The 25,869-nt window shown below is 45.1% G+C and overlaps 1 protein-coding gene and 2 pseudogenes across 1 annotated transcript; 2 read left to right on the top strand and 1 right to left on the bottom strand.

The window, feature by feature from the left end:
- Positions 1-14,912: 14,912 nt before the first annotated feature.
- Positions 14,913-16,370, top strand: LOC138825851 (SNW domain-containing protein 1 pseudogene; annotated as a pseudogene).
- Positions 16,371-19,974: 3,604 nt separating this feature from the next.
- LOC138825850 (crooked neck-like protein 1) lies at positions 19,975-25,330 on the top strand. The gene is made up of 3 exons (XM_070020497.1): positions 19,975-21,974; positions 24,533-24,565; positions 25,267-25,330. The coding sequence occupies exons 1-3, from the start codon at positions 19,975-19,977 to the stop codon at positions 25,328-25,330; spliced, it is 2,097 nt and encodes a 698-aa protein (XP_069876598.1).
- LOC138825815 (SNW domain-containing protein 1 pseudogene) lies at positions 23,555-24,508 on the bottom strand (annotated as a pseudogene).
- Positions 25,331-25,869: the final 539 nt, after the last annotated feature.

Genomic DNA, 25,869 nt, shown 5'->3' with positions numbered 1-25,869 from the left:
TGATGTCTGGTAGGAAAATTAAGAGTTTGGATACCTGGCCAATGCATTGCGCATAACAATATTTCTTGGCAGTACTGGTGTTTGAACTCAGGGCCTCTTGCTTGCTAGGTGCGTAGTCAGTCAGTTCAGCTATGTTTCTAGTCCCTTCAATAGTAATTTTGGTAGATAAGAAAGTAGTCTCCCAGAATCCTCGAGATACTTTCAGATTTCTTTTTTTTTTTTTTTTTTTTTTAAATTGTATTTTATTTTATTTGAGAACATACTGTACAGAGGGGCTACAATTACATGGGCAGAATAATGCATACATTTCTTACCAAGCATTGCAGCCTCCTCCTTTGTTTACCCTTCACTTCCCTTCCCTGCCTCCCCCCTCCCCCCACCCAATTTTACCCCCCTCCCCCCACCCAATTATACCCCCCTCCCCCCCCCCACACCGAAATTGTAAAGCTGGTTTTGACATGACATTTTGTACTTCTCATTGTTGCAACAGGTCCACCTGAATCCTTAAACGATTTGTTTGTCCCCATCTCCTCCACATGATATACTGATATCAAATATAGTGAAAGCGGGGGTTACACTGTGGGGGAGGGACATACAAAGCAATAAAGGAATAATCTTATAAATGCATTAGAAATACATGCATGAAAGAAACGAAAACATTAAAATACATATTTAAGGGTTCATTTTCCTAACATCACATTATCTGGCCTTTTCTGCTTGACTCATACCTATACTAGATATTGCAAATAAGGGAAACCATGGGACCTATGCTTCTTTGGGCCTGGCTTACTTCACTTAATATAATTTTTTCCAAACCTTTCCATTTCCTAACAAATGGGGAAATGTCATTCTTTCTGATGGAGGCATAGAATTCCATTGTGTATATATACCACATTTTCTTGATCCATTCATCTACTGAGGGGCATCTGGGTTGGTTCCATATCTTAGCTATGGTAAATAGTGCTGCAATAAACATAGTTGTGCTGGTAGCTTTAGTGTGGTCTTGTTTGTAAACATTTGGGTAAATGCCCAAAAGTGGGATTGCTGGATCATAGGGGAGATCTATGTGAAGTCTTTTGAGGAACCTCCATACTGCTTTCCAAAGTGGTTGAACAAGTTTACATTCCCACCAACAATGAAGTAAGGTTCCTTTCTGTCCACATCCCCTCCAGCATCTGTTGTTATTAGAGTTCTTGATTTTTGCTGTTCTAACTGGAGTGAGGTGATATCTCAATGTTGTTTTGATTTGCATTTCTTTTATGGCTAAGGATGTTGAACATTTCTTCATGTGTCTATTGGCCATCCTTCTTTCTTCTTCAGAGAAGCTTCTCTTTAAGTCTTTCGCCCACTTATTTATTGGGCAGTTGTTTCTTTGAGGATTTGTTGTTGGGTGGTTTAATTTTTTGAGTTCCAAGTATATTTTTGATATGAGACCTTTGTCCGTTGTATGGCTAGTAAAGATCTTCTCCCAATCGGTGGGCTTTCTATTGATCTTGCCAGCTATGTCATTTGCCCTGCAGAAGCTCTGCAATCTTATGCAATCCCATTTGTCCAACCTTTCTTTGATTTGTTGTGCTTCCGGGTCTCTATTCAGAAAATTTCGACCTGAGCCAAGGAGACCTAGGGTTTCTCCTATTCCATCCTGTAATGTTTTCAGAGTGTCTGCTTTGAGTTCAAGGTCTTTGATCCATTTGGAGTTGATTCTGGTGCAGGGTGATATATAAGGATCTAGCTTTAGTTTTCTACATGTAGTTAACCAATTTTGCCAGCACCATTTACTGAAGAGGCTGTCTTTCTTCCATTCTATTGTTTTAGCTTCCTTATCGAAGATTAGATGGCTATAGGTCTGTAGGTTCATTTCTGGGTTTTCAATTCTATTCCATTGGTTCTGAGGTCTGTTCTTATGCCAATACCAAGCTGTTTTGATTACTATGGCTTTATAGTAGAGTTTGAAATTTGGTATTGATATTCCTCCAGCAGTGTTCTTTCCGTTGAGGAGCGTTTTTGCTATTCGGGGTCTTTTATTGTTCCATATGAATTTTTGGATTGCCTCCTCTATTTCCTTGAAGAATGAGGGTGGAATTTTGATAGGTATCGCGTTGAATTTGTAGATAGCCTTGGGAAGTATTGCCATTTTCACGATGTTAATCTTGCCAATCCAGGAGCATGGGAGGTTTTGCCATTTTTTAAGTTCTGTGTTGATTTCCTTTTTCAAGATTTTAAAGTTTTCATCATAGAGGTCCTTCACTTCTTTGGTTAAGTTAATTCCTAGGTATTTTATTTTTTGTGGGGCTATTACAAATGGAGTTGCTTTCCTAATTTCAGCCACACTTTTCTCATTGTTGGCATATAGAAAAGCCATTGATTTTTGGGGGTTAATTTTATAACCTGCTACTTTGCCAAAGTTTTGAATCAGCTTGAGTAATTTGGGAGTGGAGTCTATGGGATTCTTTAAATACAAGATCATGTCATCTGCAAAGAGGGAGAGTTTTATTTCTTCTTTCCCTATTTGGATCCCCTTTATGTCTGCATCTTGCCTTATTGCTGTAGCTAGGCATTCTAATACTAGATTGAAGAGAAGTGGAGAGAGTGGGCATCCTTGTCTTGTTCCTGAGTTAAGAGGAAATGGCTTTAGTTTTTCACCATTGAGTATAATGCTGGCTGTAGGTTTGTCATATACAGCCTTTATTGTATTGAGGAATGTTCCATGGATTCCTAATTTTTCCAGAACCTTCATCATAAAGGGGTGTTGGATCTTGTCAAATGCTTTTTCTGCATCTATTGAGATAACCATGTGGTTCTTATTCTTGCTCCTGTTGATGTGATGAATAATATTAATTGATTTGCGTATATTGAACCAGCTTTGCATCCCTGAAATGAATCCTGTTTGATCATGGTGTATGATTTTTTGGATGAATTGTTGAAGTCGATTGGCCAAAATTTTGTTGAGAAGTTTTGCATCAATGTTCATCAAAGAAATGGGTCTATAGTTTTCTTTCTTTGATGAGTCCCTGCCTGGTTTTGGGATGAGGGTTATGATGGCTTCATAGAATGTGTTTGGTAGTGAGCTTTCTCTTTCAATTTCATTGAAGAGTTGGAGGAGTATTGGTGTGAGCTCTGCTTTGAAGGCCTTGTAAAATTCCGCTGTAAAACCATCTGGTCCTGGACTTTTCTTAGCTGGGAGGTCTCTTATTGCTGTTTCTATTTCAATGCTTGATATGGGCCTGTTAAGCTGGTTTAACTCATCTTGGTTTAGTTTTGGCATGTCAATATTTGCTAGGAAAAGGTCCATTTCTGTCAAGTTCTCAAACTTATTAGCATAAAGTTTTGAGAAGTATTCCCTTATAATGTTCTGAATCTTGGTTGTTTCCGTGGTGATGTTTCCATTCTCATCTCTGAGTTTATTAATTTGGGTGTGCTCTCTCCTTTTTCTGATAAGGTTTGCTAAGGGTCTGTCGATTTTGTTAAGTTTTTCGAAGAACCAACTCTTTGTTTTGTTGATTCTTTCTATAGTTTTTTTGGATTCTAATTCATTTAATTCTGATTTAATTTTGATTATTTCTTTCCATCTACTGGATTGGGGTTTATCTTGCTGCTCTTTTTCAAGGAGGTTTAGATGTGTCATTAAATTGTTAGTTTCCGATCTCTCCAATTTGTTGATGTAGGAGCTCAGAGCTATAAACTTTCCTCTGAGTACTGCCTTTGCTGTGTCCCAGAGGAGCTGGTAATTTGTGTGTTCATTTTTGTTGAATAGCATGAACATTTGAATTTCCTTTCTAATCTCTTCCATGACCCACTCATGTTTCAGTAGTGTGTTGTTCAGCCTCCATGTGATACCGGACTTTCTTTGGTGGCTTTTGGTGTTGAGTTCTAATTTTATTCCCTTGTGGTCAGAGAGAATGCAAGGTATAACTTCAATGTTTCTGAATTTAGACAAGTTTGCTTTGTGGCCTAAAATGTGGTCTATTTTAGAAAACGTTCCATGTGCTGCTGAGAAGAACGTGTATTCTGATGCTGCTGGGTGAAATGTTCGGTAAATGTCTGTTAAGTCTAGTTGATCTATGCAGCTGTTTAGATCTGCGGTTTCTCTGTTGAGTTTTTGCCGAGTTGATCTATCTAGTGGGGAGAGTGGTGTGTTAAAATCCCCAACGATTAATGTCTTTGGATCTATCTGGGATTTGAGGGAAAGTAGTGTTTCTTTGATAAATTTGGGTGCTCCATTGTTTGGCGAATAGATATTTAGAATTGTAGTATCCTCCTGAAGGAGAGATCCTTTAATTAGTATGTAGCGACCTTCTTTATCTCTTCTCACGAATTTTAATTTGAAGTCTATTTTATCTGATATTAGGATTGCAACTCCCGCCTGTTTATGAGGGCCGTTTGCTTGGTAGATTTTGTTCCAGCCTTTAACCTTGAAAATATGTTTGTTTTTACGGGCAAGATGTGACTCCTGCAGGCAGCAGATAGAAGGGTCTTGTTTTTTAATCCAACTAGACAGTCTATGTCGCTTAATTGGAGAGTTCAGTCCGTTAACGTTAAGAGATAGGACTGAGAGGTATTTGGGAGTTCCTGCCATGTTATCCACCTTCTTGGGGGCTGTGAAAACTGGGTTCTTCCTAAGGTTCTTGGATTCTCCGTTTGTGTGCAGTTTCTTGGCCTTTGTTGCGTTCTTGTTGGTTTTCTATGTGTAGGACATCTTTAAGAATCTTTTGCAGGGCTGGTTTGGTGGAGATGTATTGTTTCAATTTTTCTTTGCTATGGAAGGTTTTTATTTGGCCTTCAGTTATGAAGGAGAGTTTAGCTGGGTACAGTATTCTTGGTTGATAGTTGTTTGTTTTTAGGGCATGGCATACGTCATTCCAGGCTCTTCTTGCTTTGATTGTCTCTGCTGAGAAATCTGAGGTAATTCTAATTGGTTTCCCTTTATAGGTGATTAATCTTTTCTCCTTGACAGCTTTAAGGATCTTTTCCTTGGTCTGGGTTGATCCTGTGTGGATTATAATGTGACGGTGGGATGTCCTATTCTGGTCTGGTCTATTTGGGGTTCTAAAAGCTTCTTGTATCTGAATAGGCCTATCTTTTTGTATGTTTGGGAAGTTCTCTGCTAGGATCCTGTTAAACAAATTTCCTAGACCATTAACTTCTGTTTCTAGGTGCTCCTCTACACCCATTATCCTTAAATTGGGCCTTCTGATGGTGTCCTCCAGGTGTTGGATAGACCTATCATATTTCTTGGACTTGTCTTGGATGGTTGTATGTTCTTTCTCTATAATATCTAGGCTGTCTTCAATCCCTGAGATTCGATCTTCTGCATGGTCTAACCTGCTGTCAAGACTCTCTACTTTGTTTTTTATCTCTTTTCCTTCTACTTGGTCAGCTTTGATGGCTTCAAGTTCTTTGTTGAAGCTCTGTTTTAGGTCTTGTATGAATTTCTTTACTTCCTTAATTTGGTGTTCAGTGTTTGTTCTCAAATCACTTAGTTGAATGGTTATGGTTTCTTTGGACTCCCATTCCTTCTGTTGGGTTCCTGAGCAGAAAATTTGCTCAGGTCCATAAGTAATCCGAAGAGAAAACCTAGGTCAGACCAATCAAGGACTACAGAAGGCTGAACAACTCCATCTTCCATGGCCAGTTACCTCAGTGTTACCCCAGTAACCCTGCTATTCTTCTGCCAGAATGATCTCTAGCCTCACCTGCCCATGCTGGCCCTAGACAAACATTATACTACTTTCCACTTTGCATAGTCCACAGCTGGTCTAGTCACTCAAGGAGCCCAAAAACCCATTGCCCAGAATCCTATCTGGTCGACTGCAAGTGGCTTCTATAACCAAGGAACCGTCATCTGTCCTAGTGAGGAGAGCAGAATCTTAGATTCACCTGACATCTGACTTTGTAAGATTTAGAGATTCTAGGTGGAAGACTCAAACAATTAAAAAAAACCTCTAGCTTTTCTTGTTTTGTAAGTGCTGAACTGAAATTTTTCCCGAAGACTACTCACTACTTTTTCTTCTCCACAAGAATGGAAACCAAAGGAAAGTGTGTGCATGCTGTCTGAGCAGGGCTTCCCCAGCATAACTGGAGTCCCAAAGGAAACTGGAGGAAAGTCATCTGTTATGCTTGGAATGGATTCCAAGACAGGGGCTCTCGGCACTTCCTTTTTCTTAATAATGGTAAGCTGTGGGCTGATCTAAGATGTCCTTTTCCAATCTTTGGATGTCTCCTTCCCACAAACCCTTAGGAAATATGCAATCCTGAAGATCTGGTTCCATCTGGACTGGATCCTTTTCTCCTCATTAACATGCTATGTCACCAGACACATTTCTATGCTCTTCTCCTGATTATTCAAAAAGCAGACAGGCAGACACAGAACCCATGCTGTATGGTAGCCAAAGCAATGAGAGCCTGGATTTAAACCTTGTGTCCTTTATTTTCAGGACCTCCAAGTATCATATGCGAACTGTCTGTGGCCCCCTTCAGGTGCCTGGCAGCTCCCTGAGCTCAAGGCTGAGCTTTCCTGATGCCCCTACATCCAGCCATCCACTTTAGCAAGAGGCAAATCACCTCATCCTCAGAGTGACAGGGGGAAGAGTCAAGGTCAGGAGCAGGCTCCAAAGAGCTTCGTCTAGAATTGAGCAAGGTCTTTTAGGATTACCAACAGCATAGCTCAGCTGAGAGTCCCAGGAAGGAAACAAAACCAAAGTTTAGAAACTTTGATCCTGCCACCAAGGCAAAGGAAACTTTCTTGGGAACACAGCTAGAAGTCAGTACAGAGCAGCTGCAGAGGTTTGTGCACTCCTCAACAGGACTTTTAGTCCACATTACTAAGTATTTGATTTACTTCTATTTACTGGGACTCAACAAAGCAGGGCAAAGTCATTGCTCAGCTAGTCAGTACTTTCCTCACTAAATTCTTCAGTCCAAGATTAGACCTGGTTCCAGCCCTGAAGATTTTTGGCACAGTTGCCAAGTTCCCCCTCCCAGAGAAACAACTAAAGAAACTGAAGGGAAAAGAAAAAGCCGCCAGGTAAGGCACTACTTTGACCTGGTACAAGAGGGTGGCTGTCTCTAGGCCAAGCTGAAGGTAGCTTGGTACAGCAGAGGAGAAAGGACCAAGACGAATTGACCTCCTGCTCCTCCCCAAATAGATTAGGCCCTAGCTTGCTTCATACTGGCAGAAACCACTACCTCCGGTGACTTTTTTTCTGTAAGACAATGAAGTCAGAAAGCTCTGTGCCAAGGAAAAACAGGTGAGAAATTCCCACATCTTTGCCTGACAAGGAAGCTCCTTTACCCCCTTCACCATCTCAGTTAACACCCACTCCTAAGGTCAGTAAGTTGGAGTCTTTCAGAAGACAATCTCCTCAGAAAGCCTTGAGCTAAAGTCAAAGACAAGTGAGAAATCCCCACATGAATCCTTAACAAGGAAGCTGCTTTACCCACTTCACCATCCCTGTTCCCACCACTTCCACAACCAGTGAATTCTTATACATGTCATGCTGGCCTCCTGTGGCCCTCTGCCTGCTAACAATGGGAGATTCTGTACAAGAAATCATTTGACCTGTTCTCAGGATGCTCTGTCCCAAGACTCATCATTCTCTATTTCTGTTCCCTGGGGATGGAGATTGAATGCTTCAAGGGCTGAGGTCTGGCCCTCCTCATAGATGTGGTTAGACCAGACAAAAGCTCTCCATGAGAAATGAACTCAATCCAAAGTGGAACATTCTCCTTCAGGATAGCTACTAGATCACCTGCCGGAGGTTAAGCATTTAAAATAGGCCAAGGGGCTCAAGGCTATAAGCCAATACTAAATGAGGCCTGAAAATCCATTCAAATATAGTATGTAAAGGCTCTGCAAGCTGAATTGATTCAACTGAAAAACTAGAGAGCTTCATTGAAATCAGGATTGACCAAAAATAAAATCATCTCTCAATAGTTGAAATGAGAAGAGGGGAAGAGATGGAGGTATGTCTGAAGGGAATATTCTAAGGTTGAGAGAGATTGTAGAGAGCACAAAGGTGCACAGCTCAGGCTCAGCTAGTTGGCTCTGGTATGTGCTTCACTGAAAAGGAAGATCAGAGCTGGGAAAGCAGGTGACTGACATCAGCAGTTGCTTGGAGAGTGAGATACCAGGCTCTTTGGAGACGGCACCTTTCCAGAGAACAACCAGTTCCTTGCTGTCAGCAACATACAGGAAGTTGCCCCAGCCTGGAGATGCTACTTCCTGAGACCATAGAGAAAAGAGTGGACTAGCACAAGTCCCCTTGCTTCCTGGAGCAGCGCAGCCTAGCCCACAAGCCCCAGGGCAGCCCACCTGGACCCTCCATCCCCCACCGAGAGCAGGCACTTTGCAAACACCCGATTTCATTTACCCAGCTGCCTACACTTAGCTTGCTGCTAGCCTTACTCAGCCCTCTTGGGAACGGGGCCTCACACATTCTCCCTGCCCTTGGTTTCTTGAGAGAATCCTCAACTTTGTCACCATTTTCAGTCATCTCCACACCACAGCCTGACTGAAGAGGGAGGCATCAATATCTTCCACCTGAGCTAGGGTTAGGCCCTTCTGGTTCTTCCCCCTCCTTGCTCCAACATCTGAAGCCATTTGTGCCTTCCTTCCCTGAGAACACAGCCATTATTAGGTTTCCCCTCTTCATAAGAGCTAGAACGCTGTCATGCTACAGTAGAGACCTCAAGGCCAAAGTGGGGCCCTGCCCATGCTTGTATCAAGAGACCTGTCATTGGCTCCAGTTAGCCCACTTCTGAGGTCCAGCTTCGGTGCATTTCCCCCCTCTTGCTCCCTATCCAGGGAACCCTTCAAGTTCTGGGTTCTGGCCTTCTTGTCATTGCTGGGCAGTGGCTCACACATGGCAGATAAGATAGGAGTCACAGACAGCTCCGGTTGTCCACACTCAAGCCTTGTGCTCAGAGTACCTCCCTGAGCTACCAAGCAAGTCAGACTCCAGCACCAGAGCTGGATGGCCACAAGGCTTTAGAAGCAAACTAGGTTATTTCCTGGCATCTAACAGCCAGCTTCCTGATGAGTCAAGCACCTGGGTTTTGAGCCAGGCCTGTTAGAAAACAAAAAAAAAAAAAACAACCTGTTGGTTCCAGGCCCAAAGTACCCCAGCATGGGCTAGGAGAGGCCTTTCCCGGGGTCCTGCCTATGACGTTGCCTCCGTAACTGGGGTTGCATTCAGCCCTTCTGGGAGCTAGACAGGGTTAAAGGACCTCTCTTCAGTAACTGAGGCCAACACTGTTTCTCCCATCCAAACTCCAAACCCCTAAAGTTCACCAGGCTGACCAGGAAGCCTCAGAAAGCCCCTTGTCCCATTGCCCGGTGTCAGATCTGAACAGAACCAGTGGTAGCAGCACCTCCCTGGCTCCCTTTCCAGCCAACCCAGTAGCCAACATTACTTTTCCTTCAGACCAGAAGCTGCTAGAATTCCAACCTCCTTCTCGCTCCTCTTCTTTCACCTTTTACCAGTGAGAGCCTACACTCCACCTAACACTCTGGAAATTTCTTGACCCCCACCCACAGTTCTTTCTTCTCAAGCGGCTGCTTAGCTGAGGACTGGCAGGATCAACCCCACCACCACCCGTACCGCCCCACTCTCCCCACCCACGCTTAAGGCCTGTGCCCAGAACTCCATGCTGAAGCCAGGCTGAGCATTCCCAGTGCAAAAGTGCTCATCTAGCCACTTGTCTTCTCCCTGCCTAGACAAAGTCCATCTTCTGGAGAAGCAGGCCCAGACCCTGTGGAAGAGAAAGTCCCTATTTATCCTCAGCATGCATTTGTTCCTGGCTTCCCTAAAAGCCAGGAATCCCCTCCAGACTCAGCCAGGTCGGTCTACTTCCCAGTCCAATCACTCCTTCTAGTCCATGGACAGAAGCCCAAGAGACCCTCTGCTCTGTCAGACAAAGAGAACTTTAGCTTCCACTAGAGACCTGTTTTGGCCTACAGCATGGCTGGCTAGAGTGACCGGTACAAAGCGGAGCTGAGGGCTTCCTGGGAAGGAGGTTTTTATAGACCCGCTTGGGCTCATTCTTCTAGATCAGCTGTTCTCAACTCTGCAGCCTGCATTAGAATCACTTGGAGAGCTTATTAAAACACACCCTCTGGGCCCCATTCCCAATGTCCTGGATTCAGTAGGCCTGGGCTAGAATTGGACAATTTGCCTCCCAACATGCTTGGTTCCCAGGTGACACTAATATTACTATTCTACTGCCTCCATTTTGAGACCTATTGTTCCCAAGTCTCCAGAGTCGATGGCCAGTGGAGGGACATCAGCCAGGATTTGGGGAATGGGTAAGAATGGTCCACTTGATTTTCTGGGTGTCCTAATGTTTCCTTAGTTGTAGTGGTGGTGGTTGGTGGTGATAGTGTGTGTGTGTGTGTGTGTGTGTGTGTGTGTGTGTGTGTGTGTGTCTGTGCTGTTCTGGTCTTGTGTTTGAACTCAGGGCTTGGAAATTTCCCTGATTTGGGGTTTGATTGACAACAATGATACCTATTTCTTGGATACAGAAAGCTGATAGATTATACAGATTGCAGACATAGATTTTATTATATATACATTTCATATTCTGATGCTATATATGTATACTAACAAACAAATTTGAGTATGTAACTTACCTGTTACTTAAGAGAAACCAATGCCTGTTACTTAAGGGAACCAAGGCCTGCACTCAGTTCGTGCTGCTTTTCCTTTTTCAAGCTTGATTTGCAAACCAGTGACTCCCACTCAAATATAATCGCATCAATGCCACCAGGCAGTCCCTTCATTTTAACAATTGCTAAACAAGCCCTAGGGAGATGGAGTGGTGATGGGGAAGTCAGTGGTGTTTTCCTCTTTTTCACGCATGTGCTCTTTGAGTGTACAGGTGCCAGGCCTGCTACACAAGCCATGAGCAAAGCAGGAGCACCACACTGGGAGTGACTTCCCTAGGGCCACAATGCTGCAGAGCCAGGGACCCCACATCATCAAGGCCCAGCTATGCTTAGGCCCCCAAATCTCCTGAACAGTGGGTGGGCTTTTGCTCTGTTCTACCCTCATGGCTTGGTGGTGAGCTCAGGAGGGAATTCTGAGAATCTCACCAGATTTCTTCTGATTCCATCCCAGCATTCCAGATGAGACAGATGTCCCCCATAACATGGGGACAAGTCCCACAGCCTGTAGAGCGCCACATGCCAGGGCTTTCTAAAACCCACTTTGAGGGCAGAGCAGTTCACTGAAGCATTTGGGATCTGAGGTGTCACATTCTTAGGTTTGAATCATGATTCCCACATGATCAGCTGTGTGACTTTAGGCAAGTTGTTTGACCTTTCTGAGTCTTTGTGGCTTTTTTCCTTCTGTTTTTGGTGGTGGTGGTTGTTGTTGTTGGTCATGGGGCTTGAACTCTGGGCCTGAGCACTGCTGTCCGTCAGCTCTTCAGCTCAAGGCTAGCACTCTACCACTTGACCCACAGAGCCAAATCCGGTTTTCTGGTGGTTTATTGGAGATAAGAATTTCCTGATTTTTTTGCCCAGGCTGGCTTTGAACCACAATCCTCAGGTCTCAGCCTCCTCAGTATCTAGGATTACAGGTGTGAAACACTGGCACCTGGCTTCCTTCTGTTTTTTTCAACTGAAACTACTAACCTGGAGTTGTTGAGAGGCTTCAAGATGATGCTAAAATCACCAACTCCCCATGTTGGAATCCTGTTGCCACGGCCTTTGCTGTGCATGGAATTCAGCTGTGGAAGTCTGGCTTAGGCCTACCCAGAGGGCCTGCTTAAGGCCAGGGAGACCCTTGGCTCTAAGGGTCTCCCTGTGAGAAGGTTTCATAGAATGACCACAGGGCTGTGGTCTTAGATCTGGTGGGGCCCCATCTTTTAGTTCTTGGGGTGGCCTGCCTTAGGCTGCCTATTTCTCTTATGTCTCAAGCTGCTGGCCTGTGACCTAGGCTGAGAGCCAATCCCCAGATTTTGGAGTGTTCCCCCACCCTCAAAAGGAGCTGACAGGATGTTCACTGTCCACCTCATCCAGCATTGCAGCTGCCAGGAGGCAGCCTCACTCCACAGCTGGAGTACATGGGCCAGGACCACACCCTCCAGGGTTGACTCCAGGCCTGACTCCAGGCCAAACTACCTGCTGGCTGAAAATGTCCTTTCTTAGAAAACCACTGAAAAAGCCACTTGATTGTCAGTCAAACTGATAGCTGGGGTCAGGTGAACCCAAGGAGACATACTTGAACTATTTCAATTTCTTTTCTGTTTCTTCTTTCTTTCCTCCCCCTCTCTCTTGCCCTCGCTCTTCCCTTCTCTCTCCCCCTCTCTCTTGCTCCCCTCCTCTCGTCTTCTCTCCCCCTTTCTCCTTCCCCCCCTCTCTTTAAAGCCTGTCCTGGGGCTTGAACCCAGAGGCCTGGCAATGCCCCTGAGCTTCTTTCCGTCATGGCGAGAATTCCACCAATGGAGCCACAACACAACTTCTGGCCTTTTTTGTGTATGTGGTATTGAGGAATGAAACCCAGGGCTTCATGCATGCTAGGCTAGCACTCTACCACTAAGACATATTCCCAGTCCCTATTTCATTTTTAACCGATGTTTAAATATCAGCATCTTACTGGGCTCTGTTGGCTCATACTGTAATCCTAGCTACTCAGGAGGCTGAGATCCAAAGATCCCAGTTTGAAGCTAGCCTGAGCAGGAAAGGCCCTGAGACTCTTATCTCCAGTTCACTACCATAAAAAGCACACCTGTAATGCTAGCTACTCTGGAGGCTGAGATCTGAGGATTGTGGTTCAAATCCAGCCATTTTTGTTTTTTTGTTTGTTTGTTGGACGTGTGGCTTGATCTCTGGGCCTGGGCACTGTCCCTGAGCTCTTCAGTTCAAGGAGAGCCCTCCACCTCTTGATCCACAGTGCCACTTCCAGTCTTTGGGTGTTTAATTGGAGATAGAAGGCGAGGGCTCCTTGACCACCGGGAAGATGCAGGGACAGAGTGGCGCATACCAGGGACTTGCAGGGCTTCTAGAGCACCCCTGAGCTCCCTTGGTTTTGGTAGCTCACCTTCAGATCCTGGGCTAGTGGGTCCAGGGAATGCTTTTGCCAGGAGGCTGCAGCACCTTGGGGAGCACCAAGAGGGGGCGCATTGGAGCCTGCTTCCTGAGAGATGCAGGGCCGCCCTCAACCAGTTGGCACAGCCAGAGTTAGAGGCTGGGGCCAGGGAGAGAGCCCAGGGGAGAGGCTCCTGAGTCTGTCCACAGGAGCACATGGACCTGGAGCTGAGCACTGGACATGCTGCTGCTGGAGCTGGGGGAGCTGTTGTTCTGCTGGGGCCCAGGCTGAACCAAGCATTTGGGAAGCAGCCAGGGACCAGATTGGGCAGGGGTGGTGGGTGGAGGGGACCATGTTTACCCCACCTTGACCTTCCCTGAGCCCATCCCGAAGTAGAGGTGGTTCTTCCCTGAGTTTGCACCCACTGGCAAAGCAGGGAGGGGCGTCCCACGATACCAGGCACAATCCCTGTACCACCAAAGTGGGAGATGGATTGGGCCTGGGGTGATGACCCACCCAGGGGTGGGCACCCAGGAGGGAGAACCAGGCTTACACCTGCAGGGAGAGCTAGTTGTGTAAGATAAATCTACAGGAAGACACCTATGAGGGTGGAAAGCTGCGTCTTAGAAGAGAAGGTCAGATATTCTAGCTCTCATGACCCTTCCAGACATGACCACAAAACTGGACACTGAATAGTATAGGCAAGCATATTTTATCTCACACCTAGAATGCAAAGGAGATAGATAATAGAGAGTTGAAGGGTACCAAGAGATTTAGGACACACCTGTAGGACTAAAGATCTTAGAAAGATTCAAACCTGACCTCAAGCAAGCCAAATATGCCATTCCTACCACATAGGAGCTATATGTGCTGCCAGTGATGGAGGTAGTAGGCACGAGAGAGATATCAGGTTTTACACCAGCCAAGAACCTTGAAGAGCAACTTTCCAAAAGCCCAAGTAATGGGGTATACATACCATAGCAGGTAAAACAGCAACTTGAAAGGCAAGATTATAGTTGAGTTGTCTAGGGAAAGAAAAAAATATTTCATTCCATACTCAATGCACCTTCCCCATGGCCTTTACCCTGGCTAGCAAGGTCTCAGCATGACACATCCCTGCATAGTGGGCTGCTGTGACCACAGAGACCCTGGAATGGGCCCTAGTCTCAAGCCCTCAGCTTCAGAATCATCTCCAGGCTCTTCCACACCAAACCACAAAACAAGATCCCTGCCTCAAACTTCACCAAGTTTCAGGACACATGGGAGACCTGCGGACAGCTTCCAGGCACTCCATCTAGTCAAAGACAGTATTGAGAACACTAAAGGATGGGCTTTACTTAGAACTGGATTAGAAAACAGGTGATGACAGGTGATGAAAAGAGGTGTTTCTTTTGTCTCTGAAACAGACCATGAGCACTCTTGTGGAGATCAACCACCCTGGCTAGTCAACAGAAAGGATCAGATCCAAGTAGGGATCTGATCTGATATGCAAGGCATGCATATCTCTGCTTTGAGCCTTGTTTGAAAGGATTCTCAATGTGAAATGGATGCTCTGGAGGAAGGAAGAGGCCATCCTTTATCTCCTATGGTCTTGTCCAAAACAAGGACAGTTACTGCAATCCTGGAAGTCTAAAGTTCAGAAACAGAATCAAGTATGTTTCCATTTTTGGCATATGAAGGTAACACTCACAGGATAATGCTAATTCTTCAGACTTTATTGTCAACTTCTCAACACTGAGGAAACTGGGAAAACAGGCTAATGTTAAATCACACTTGACACTACCAACACAGGAAGTCTTGCTTTGGGAGATGTCAAGCTGCCTTAATGGATATCTGGTGTCTTGTTTCCCAGTGGGATTAGGTCACAGGAAAGTACTCAGGGATATGGGACGACAACAAACCAGGTACAATGTGCTGGCCATTCAGGTCGATCCTGAAGGAAGAATTCGGTACGATGCAGTTGCTCGACAAGGTCAGTCAAAAGACAAGGTCATTTACAGCAAATATACTGACCTGCTGCCACAGGAGGGCATGAATGTCGGTGACCCAGACCCACAGAGACCCGGCGATAAAGCTATTCAAGAGATCACAGCAAAGACAAGGGTAGCCTTAGAGAAGTGTGTGCAGCAGAAGGTTGGCTCAGCCATGCCAGTTCGGGCAGCTGATCAACTGGCTCCTGCTTAGTATCTGCGATACACACCATCTCAGCAAGGAGTGGCATTGAACTCTGGAGCTACACAGAGGCTCATTCGCATGGTAGAGATGCAGACAGATCCAATGGAGCCTCCGAGGTTCCGGATCAACCAGAAGATTCCCCGGGGACCACCTTCTCCTCCTGCACCTGTCATGCACTCTCCAAGCCAAAAGATGACTGCCAAGGAGCAGCAAGAGTGGAAGATTCCTCCTTGCATCTCCAACTGGAAAAATGCAAAGGGTTATACAATTCCCTTAGACAAGCGACTGGCCGCCGATGCAAGAGGACTTCAGATGGTACACATCAATGAGAACTTTGCCAAACTCGCCGAAGCTCTCTACATTGCCGATCGGAAGGCTCGGGAGGCTGTGGAAACACGGGCCCAAGTGGAGAGAAAAAGGGCTCAGAAAGCAAAAGAGAAGCATGAAGAGAAACTTAGAGTGATGGCCCAAAAAGCCAGGAAGAGGAGAGCTGGCATCAAAACCCGTGTGGACAGAGAAGATGGGGAGGCCCGTGGGAGGGAGGAGATCCAGCACGAGAGGCAAAAAGAGAGACAGCACAACCGGCATCTTTCCAGGGCAGCTGCTGAGAAGAGATGGAAACCGCAAAGGAAGGAACATCGAGATATCACTGAAGTCATTGCTCTGGGTGTCCCCAATCCTGGAACCTCCAAGGAAGTTTGGTATGACCAGAGGCTCTTCAACCAGTCCAAAGGTATGGACAGCGGACTTCTAGGTGGAGAAGATGACAATTACAGCGTTTATGATCTCACCTGGAGAGGTGATAAAGACATGGCCCAGACCATCTATAGGCCCAGGACAAATCTGGACAAGGACATGGATGGTGATGACCTGAAAACCAAAATCCAGACCAACAGCTTTCTTCTAGTTCAAGAGTTTTCTGGTTCAGAACATAGGCAGACTGCAGGAGAAGGGCCAGTGCAGTTTGAGGAGGACAAGTTTCTGCAAGAAGCTAAACAGCACAGTGGCTCCAAAAGACTTGCAGATAGCAGCTGACCCGAGGAGCATGAGCATGAAGGCAAGAAGAGGAGGAAGCCGTACATACTTCTCTCTTCCCACTCAATGAACTTTGTCCAGAACCCTCGTGATGCAAGTCATGGGGATATGCTTTGGAAAGGGTCAGAGTAAAATCCAAATCTGGATACACCACAAATGGTTCAAAGACCTCAGAGTCAAAGCAGACCCTCAGAAAATATTACAGGATCGAAGAGGAGAAAGCCTAGGTCTACTTGGCACAGGCCAAAATTTTCTTCAAAGAGACCCAGAAACACAACAAATCAAAGAAAGCTTGGACAAATGGGACTGCATGATATTGCAGAGCTTCTGCATGACAATGGACTTAGGTAGCAAGATCAATAGAAAGCCCACGGATTGGGAGAAGAGCTTCACTAGCCACGCAACAGACAAGGGTCTCATATCTAAAATAGTCCTGGAACTCAAAAAATTAAATCCCCCAGAAACAAATCTCCAAAGAAACAACTGCCCGATAAATAAGTGGACTAAAGACTTAAAGAGAAACTTCTCTGAAGAGGAAAGAAGGATGGCGAATAGACACAGGCAGAAATGCTCAACCTCTCTAGCCATAAAAGAAATGCAAATCAAAACAACCTTCTGATACCACCTCACCCCAGCTAGAATGGCTATTATGAAGAACTCTAATAACAACAGATGCTGGAGGATGTGGACAGAAGGGACCCTTACTGCATTGTTGGTGGGAGTGTAGACTTGTTCAACCACTTTGGAAAGCAGAATGGAGGTTCCCCAAAAGACTCCACATAGAGCTCCCCTAGGACTCAGCAATCCCCCTCTGGAGCATTTATGCAAGTGTTTCCCCATCAAGACCATACTAAAGCTCCCAGCACAACTATGTTTATTGCAGCATTATATACCATAGTGAAGATATGGAACCAACCCAGATGCCCCTCAGTAGATGAATGGATCAAGAAAATGTGGTATATATACACAATGGAATTCTATGCCTCCATCAGAAAGAATGACATTGCTCCATTTGTTAGGAAATGGAAAAACTTGGAAAACATTATATTAAGTGAAGTAGGCCAGGTCTAAAGAAACATAGGTCCCATGGTTTCCCTTATTTGCAATATCTAGTATATGTATGAGTCAAGCGGAAAAGGTCAGATAATATGATAGGAAAATGAACCCTTAGATATATATTTTAATGTTTTTTTTCTTTCATGCATGTGTTTCTAACGCATTTATAAGATTATTTCTTTGTTGCTTTGTATGTCCCTCCCCCAGAGTATAACTCCTGCTTTAACTATATTTGATGTCAGTATAACTTCTGGAGGAGATGGGGAAAAACAAGTCGTTTAAGGATATAGGTGGACCTGTTGCAACAATGAGAAATACAAGTTGCCATGTCAAAAACGAGCTTTACAACGTCGGTGCGGGGAGTGGGGGGGGGAAGGATTGGGTGGGGGTGTGAGGGGGGATACTGGGAAGGGATGTGAAGGGTAAACAAAGGAGGAGGCTGCAATGCTTGTAAGAAATGTATGCATTATCCTGCCCATGTAATTGTAACCCCTCTGTACAGTATGTTCACAAATAAAATAAAATAAAATAAAAAGAAATGTACTCCTTATCTTGCCCATGTAATTGTAACCCCTCTCTATGGTATTTTTACAATAAAAGAAGAAAGGAAGAAAATGTGGTACATATACACAATGGAATTCTATGCCTCCATCAGAATGAAGGACATTGCCCCATTTGTTAGGAAATGGAAAGACTTGGAAAATATTATATTAAGTGAAGTAAGCCAGGCCCAAAGAAACATAGGTCCCATGGTTTCCCTTATTTACAATAACTAGTATATGTCTGAGACAAGTAGAAATGGTCACATAAATTGATGTTCGGTGAAATGAATGCCAAGATGAGTATTCAAATGTTTTTTTTTTCTTTCTTGCTGTTGTTTCTTACATAGTTATAAGATGGTTTCTTTGTTGCTTTGTGTGTCCCTCCCCCACGGTATAACCCCTGCTTTCACTGTATTTGATGTTGGTATATTTTGTGGAAGGGAAGAAACACATCGTTTAAATAGGGATACAGGTGGAACCATTGCAAGAATGAGATATACACGTTATTATGTCGAAAAATGAACTTTACAACTTTGGCTGGGGTGGGGAGGTGGGAGATGGGAAGGGATGGGAAGGGGAAACAAAGGAGGAGGCAACAATGCTTGATAAGAAATGTACTCGTGGAGCTGGGAAGGTGGCTCAGTGGTAGAGTGCTTGCCTTGCATGCCTGAGGCCCTGGGTTTGATTCCTCAGCACCACAAAAGCAAAAAGAAAAAAATGGAAGTGGTGTTGTGGCTCACCTGAGTGTTAGCCTTGAGCTGAAGGGCTGAGGGACAGGGCCCAGGCCCAGAGTTCAGGACCCATGCTCGGAACACCCCCCCCTCCCCCCAAAAAAAAAGAAAAAAAAAAACAAAAAAATGTACTCATTACTTTGCCCACATGATTGTAACCCCTTTGTATGTATTTTCACAATAAAAAAAATAGGAAAAGTTATTTTTAACGTTTCCACGTTTTCCTTTTTTCTATTTTCATTTGTCAACTTGCAGGATAATATTCCTTCATTGTAGAAGGAACAAAATACAATATAATAAAGTTTTTCCTATCTGAACCATGTGGCACCGGTCTCCTTTCGGCAAACCTTACACAAGGGAGCCCAACAACCTGGCCCAGAGGGTTTGGCTTCTCTCTATATACTGAGTACATTTTAAGTAGGAGGTCAGCAGAGTAATGATTATCAATTTTCCCACCTGAAAATAAGATTAGTTTGTCAGCTCTAATGAGATCCTGCTCCCACCCCTCCTTAGCCCATATATTGGTCAATCGCCTATTGCCACCATGTAAACCACTATGGATATCAAGCTACCCATGTTAAATTGAAACAGAGCTCTCCTTCTAAACTATACGTTCAACTTTCTTATTCAGACTGTTTCCTAAGTCTTCTTTCCCTAGAAGAATATCCAGGTTCACAATCAAGGAACCATCTCAGCTGCCTTGTCCTGATCAGGATGACATCTCTGCATTCTATTCCAAAGAATGATATACCCCTGTGTCAGCAGGAAGTAGCCAGAGAGAAAAGGCTCTCCTTCAAAAGTGCCAAAATGCTGGAATGGTAGGAGTGCCCTGGGAAACAACACTGCCCCCAACACCCCTCCTGCTCTCCTCCTCCTTTCCAGGAGAGGGCAGCATGGTAGCCTTTCCAGAATTCTCCTGCTGGAAAGCAGTAATCTCATTCCATCTCCTGAATGAGAGTCAGCAAAGGGCTCCAGCCTCTGAGGTCACCACCTCACCCTCTGAGGTCACCCCCTCACCCACCCAGCCCTGTCTCCCTAAGCCCAGCCACGCCCTTATCCACCCTGTCACACCCTGATAAGCCCAGTCACTCCCTCATCCGCCCAGCCCTGCCTGCTTCCACCAGTGAGAGGCTCTCTTAGCTCTGAGGTCATTTCCGCCTCCGCTGTGGCCACGCCTCCTCCCCGCCTGGCACTATATAAGCCCTCTGGCTGGTGCTAAGCTTTGTCTCTGGGCCAGCCTCCCTCCAGTCAGGTCGGAGCGCAGGTTGGTCTTGCTCCCTCCTGTAACTCAGCTCATCCCGCGGACTCGCTTCGTTGTTGGGAAGCTTGGTAGTGTCAAGAGCTCTCTGTGGGGCAGCTCTCTGCGATCCCAGTGTGTGCGGACATCTCCCAGGATCTCCTGCAGACATGGCGGTCTCCAACGCAGTTGGGAAACAGCGGATCCCTCAGCTGGCCAAGGTCAAAAACAAAGCTCCAGCTCTAGTCCAGATCACCGCTGAACAACTGCTGAGGGAGGCCAAAGAACGAGAGCTTGAGCTTCTTCCACCTCCACCTCAACAGAGGATCGCAGATGAAGAAGAATTCAATGACTACAAGCTGAGGAAAAGGAAGGCCTTTGAAGATAACTTAAGGAAGAACCGGACTGTGATTGGCAACTGGATAAAATACGTGCAATGGGAAGAAAGGCTCCAGGAAATTCAGAGGGCTCGATCCATCTACGAGCGTGCTTTAGACGTGGACTATAGAAATATCACACTCTGGCTGAAATATGCAGAAATGGAAATGAGGAACCGCCAGGCCAACCATGCCCGAAATGTGTGGGACCGTGCCATCACAACACTGCCACGAGTCAGCCAGTTCTGGTACAAGTACACATACATGGAAGAGCTGTTGGGGAACATGGCCGGTGCCCGGCAGGTGTTTGAGCGCTGGATGGAATGGCAGCCCGAGGAGCAAGCCTGGCACTCCTACATTAACTTTGAGCTGAGATACAAAGAGGTGGAGCGGGCTCGGACCATTTACGAACGCTTTGTTCTTGTGCACCCGCGGGTGAAGAACTGGATCAAATATGCCCACTCTGAAGAAAAACATGGTTATTTTGCCCACGCACGGAAAGTGTATGAGAGAGCTGTTGAGTTCTTCGGAGAGGAACATATGGATGAACACCTCTATGTTGCCTTTGCCAAATTTGAGGAAAACCAGAAAGAATTTGAGAGGGCCCAGGTCATCTACAAGTATGCCTTGGACAGAGTCCCAACACATGAGGCTCAAGAGCTCTTCAAGAACTATACCATCTTTGAGAAGTTTGGTGACAGGCGGGGTATTGAAGCTATCATTGTGAGCAAATGCAGATTCCAGTATGAAGAGGAAGTGAGGGCCAGTCCACACAATTATGATGCGTGGTTTGATTACTTGCACTTACTGGAAAGCAGTGCAGAAGCTGACACAGTGCGAGAGGTTTATGAGAGAGCCATTGCCAATGTCCCACCCATTCAGGAGAAGAGACACTGGAAGCGTTACATCTACCTCTGGATCAACTATGCACTCTATGAAGAATTGCAGGCAAAGGATCCTGAGAGGACAAGGCAGGTGTATCAAGCCTCTTTGGAATTAATTCCTCATCAAGACTTCACATTTGCTAAAATGTGGCTCTATTATGCACAATTTGAAATAAGACAGAGAAATTTATCATCTGCCAGAAGAGCTCTGGGGACTTCCATAGGCAAGTGTCCAAAGAGCAAGTTATTTAAAGGCTACATAGAACTGGAAGTGAAGCTTCGAGAATTTGACAGATGCCAGAAGCTTTATGCAAAGCTGTTGGAATTTGCACCTGAACATTGTACCTCCTGGATTAAGTTTGCAGAATTAGAGACAATCCTTGGTGATGTGGAGAGAGCCAGGGCAATCTATGAGTTAGCCATCAGCCAGCCTCGCTTAGACATGCCAGAGGTGCTTTGGAAATCCTACATTGACTTTGAGATGGAACAGGGAGAAATTGAGAGAACACGAAATCTTTACCGACAGTTGCTCCAACGGACACAGCATGTCAAGGTATGGATCAGTTTGGCTCACTTTGAGTTGTCTGCAGGAGAAGGAAGTGTGTCTAAATGCAGACAGATTTATGAAGAGGCTAACAAAATCATGCGGAACTGTGAAGAAAAGGAAGCGAGGCTTATGCTGCTGCAATCTTGGAGAAGCTTTGAGGATGAATTTGGAACAGTATCAGATAAGGAGAGAGTAGACAGACTCATGCCAGAGAAAGTGAAGAAGAGAAGAAAGGTTCAGACTGATGACGGGTCTGATGCAGGCTGGGAAGAATACTGTGACTACATCTTTCCAGAAGATGAAGCTGCCAGGCAAGCTAACCTCAAACTTCTGGCTACGGCTAAACTTTGGAAGAAACAACAGCATCCTGACTCAGGATGCTTTCTCTAAATGTTGCCACATTTTGGTGTTTTATATTTTTATTTGTAATGTTGTAAAATTTTGTAATATTGTAACGTTTGTAAAATTTTTCCTTGTTGGAAGGAATAAAATAAAATAAACTCTTACTTATCTGCAGCATGTTGTGGTCTGCATTTATTGAAACTTACATTAGAGAACCCAACAACCTGGCCCAGAGGTTCAGCTTCTCTAAACTTACTGAGGATACTTAAAAAGGAGGTCAGGAGACTAGCGATTATCAACCTTCCCTCGGAAGAGCAGGACAACGTTGTCCTATATATGTATAAATGGTAGTTCTTTGTTTTCATATGGAAGATATTGAAGTACAGTTGTTTATTTGATAGTATTACTTAGTACATGTATAGTTTTTAATCAACTCACTGGGGATGGACATTTGGCTCAGACACTTGAAGCTGTTAGGAACACCCACATTGCAGACTTTGGATGGACATCCACTTTTAGTATACTTGTTTTGATTCCAAGAAAGATTGCCAAGTCCTATGGTAGGTATGTATTTATTTAGAAGCTATTATAAAAATGTCACAGTGCAGATCAGAAGGAACAATTCTGCCCAACTAGATGTACGGAATGTGAAGTACTGTTGCCAATGTTGACCATGTTAATTCCATCACAGGTCTTCATTGTAAGCACTTCTCAGGCTTGTTTCTTGAAATGTCACATCTGACCTTTTCCTGTGCCTGGTTGACTGGATTAAGGAGGTCTGACCAACAAAGCTTCTGCTCACCACTGGCAAGCCATGTGGATGTTCACACCTAGTAACCCTTCAGCCCCTGCAGGCGCCTGACTTCCACCCTATTACAGATCCCAAGGGAGATCAGTCAACTCATGGAAACATGAGGAAGAATGATTTTTGATTTAAGTTCTGATAGTGATTGCTTGTAATCCCAGCATTTGTGAGACTCAGGTAGGAGGATTGGGAGTTTGAAGCAGCCTGGACAACATGGATAGAGCATGTTTAAAAGAATATATTTTTGGTTATTGTTTTCGAAAAATTATGGATATTTGATAGACAACAGGGACAAAGGTTATCACCCCAAAGTAGGATGTGACCATAAAACCAAGTAAGCTGTCAAGTCATTTCCTGTTGATTTGGTGAGGTGTGTTAGTTTCTAAATGGATGGTAGGGGAAGGCAGAAGAAAGGATTTAAAATTTTTGCTATTATCTGTGTCAGTATTATTTTCTTTTTAGCTTGTGACATATTGTAAATTTCATCTTCTCTGCCTGCAAATGCACTGTCCATACCCTTGGATTGGTTGAAGAGCTGTTGGTCATACTGAACTTCATTTGAGGTGCAAGAATTAGGGACACCCCAATGAGGTCAGTGATTTCAGTTATATCTGCTGTTCATTTTTCTGCAGTTCTGATCCCTTCCCAGCAGCTGCCCAGGAAAGATAATGGTCATGCCGTCTCTCTTTTTGCCTCTCCTGCTGGATCTCATCCCTCCTACGTGCGTGACTCCCTATAGTCTTTCCACATGGGTTTTGATCCCAGCTCTCCTCCCCCGGCTTTTGCGCCATCACTCTAAGTTTCCCTTTCATTCTGAATCCTTTTTCTCTCCACTTGGGCCCATCTTTCAACAGTGTCCAGAGCCTTCCCGTCATCAATATAGAGAATTTCAGCCAGTTTGGCAAAGTTCTCATTGATGTGTACCATCTGAAGTCCTCTTCCACTAGCGGCCAGTTGCTTGTCTAATGGAATTGGATAACACTTTTCATTTTTCCAGTTGGAAATGCAAGGAGGAATCTGCCACTCTTGTTGCTTCTTGGCAGTCATTTTTTGACTTGGAGAGTGCATGACAGGTGCAGGAGGAGTAGGTGGTCCCCGGGGAATCTTCTTGTTGATCCGGAACCTCGAAGGTTCCATTGGATCTGTCTGCATCTCTACCCTCTGTATTAGTCTCTGTGAAGCTCCAGAGTTAAATGCCACTCCTTGCTGAGATGGTGTGTATCTCATATATTGAGTAGGAGCCAGTTTATCAGCTGCTTGAACTGGCATGGCTGTGGCAACCTTTTCCTGGACATACTTGTCTAAGGCTCCCATGTCTTTGCTATGAGCTCTTGAGAACTTCTTCGCCGGGTCTCTGTGGGTATGGATCATTGGTATTCATACCCTCCTTCGGCTCCAGTCAGTATATTTACTGTAAATGACCTTGTCTTTTGAATGTCTTCATTGAGCAATTGCATCGTACTGAATTCTTCCTTCAGGGTCGACCTGAATGGCCAGTGCATTTGACCTGTTTTTTTTTTGTCATCTCTATCCAGTGGATAATGGGCCACATAGATCTCTGGAAAAGCATCATCAAAGTCCTCTAGCAAGCGAGACAAACAGCCTTTTTGGTATCTGTATGAGGGAAGTTTCTCTACGGGAAGAGGCCAGGGAAATTTGCCATGGACTGTGTGATTCTGCCTTCTCTTCTGCTTCAGGTTGGTTCTGAGATAGCTGAGTAGGTACAGGTAAAAAGCTGGCGAGTGCCATCTTCTTCAGCAAGAGTTGATTTAGTCAAGAGCAGGAGCAAACGGATGTCCTGCCTGAGTTGGATGCATGCACAGTGAGAACACAGGCAGGAGAGAGGAATTATATAGGAAGGGCAAGGAGGAGATGTGTTCACAGCGGATGTGGAAATGACATCAGAGGTGATGGATCTTCTCTCTGGCAGGAAGAGGCCTGACTGGGGCAGATAAGTACAAGACCTCAGAGGATGAGGAAGTGACCTCAGAGCCCGGGGCCTTGCAAACTCAATCAGGGGATTGACACTTTGATGTGATTGATTACTTGTTTCCCACAGGTGATTTCTGGAATGGCTACTGAGATTTCCTTTCTAGCAGAGAAGAGGAGGAGAGTGGGCCAATGTCATGGGCATACCTAACATTCTAGCCTTTGGACAACTGAAAAGAGCCACTGATTCTCTCTGGCTACTTCCTGCTGACACGGGGGGGGGGGTCATTTTTAGGGGTAGAAGGCTGAGATGACATCCCGACTGATATAAAGCAGCAGTAACAGTTCCTTGGTTGTGAATGTTTATATTTGTCTATGGAAAGAAGTCTTAGGAGGCAGGGGCTAAACAAGAAGTTGAAAGTATAGCATAGAATGAAAAGTTCTGTTCCACTTTAAAATGGGTGACTTGATGCCCTTAGTGGTTCCCATGGTACCAACAGGGGTTTGACCAAAGATTTGGTCTGGGGAGGGTTAAGGGGGAGGGGTGAGGACCTGACTGGACCACTTTTCACCTCCAGGTGTGAGGAGCTAAAGACCAGTCATTTCCACATCGAAGTGAGAGGGGCAAAGGTGGTCCAGTGATGGAACAGGATAAGGGACAGAGGACAACAGCACTAACTCCTGGTGGCCCATCTGTAGGTCAAAAGTGAGAGATCATTCAGGTGGACCTGTTGCAACAATGAGAAGTACAAATTGTCATGTCAAAAACGAGCTTTACAATGTCGGTGGGGGGGGAGAAGAGGGAAGGATTGGGCTGGGGGGAGGGGGGAGGCTGGGAAGGGAGGGGAAGGGTAAACAAAGGAGGAGGCTGCAATGCTTGGTAAGAAATGTATGCATTATCCTGCCCATGTAATTGTAACCCCTCTGTACAGCATGTTCACAAATAAAATGAAAAAAATGAGAGAGCCTGGGAGCTGATCCCAGTGACAACTCCTGAGCATAGTCAGGTGTGACAGACCAAGTAAGGGAAGGTATGGCCATGAACACACAAGCACATAAGTGCATACACATGCCCATATGTAGGTATGAAGGTTGACTAGGTAAGCCAGGTTTTACAGAGAGAGTTCAGGGACACACAGGTTTAAGGAGACAGGTGGTGTCCAGTACATGTAGAGAATGAG

This window comes from Dipodomys merriami, unplaced genomic scaffold (genome assembly GCF_024711535.1).
Source record: "Dipodomys merriami isolate MVZ:Mamm:240054 unplaced genomic scaffold, mDipMer1.0.p SCAF_14, whole genome shotgun sequence".
Classification (NCBI taxonomy): Eukaryota; Metazoa; Chordata; class Mammalia; order Rodentia; family Heteromyidae; genus Dipodomys; species Dipodomys merriami.
Note: the sequence above shows the minus strand (reverse complement) of the source record. Positions and strands in the feature narration are given on the sequence as shown.

Excerpts from the sequence above, each read along its gene's own strand:
- LOC138825850 (XM_070020497.1), top strand. The coding sequence starts at position 19,975 with ATGGCGGTCTCCAACGCAGTTGGGAAACAGCGGATCCCTCAGCTGGCC. Across the intron at positions 21,975-24,532 it reads AAACTTTGGAAGAAACAACA|TCAAGAGCAGGAGCAAACGG; the intron begins GCATCCTGACTC and ends GAGTTGATTTAG. Across the intron at positions 24,566-25,266 it reads CAAACGGATGTCCTGCCTGA|GTGTGAGGAGCTAAAGACCA; the intron begins GTTGGATGCATG and ends TTTCACCTCCAG.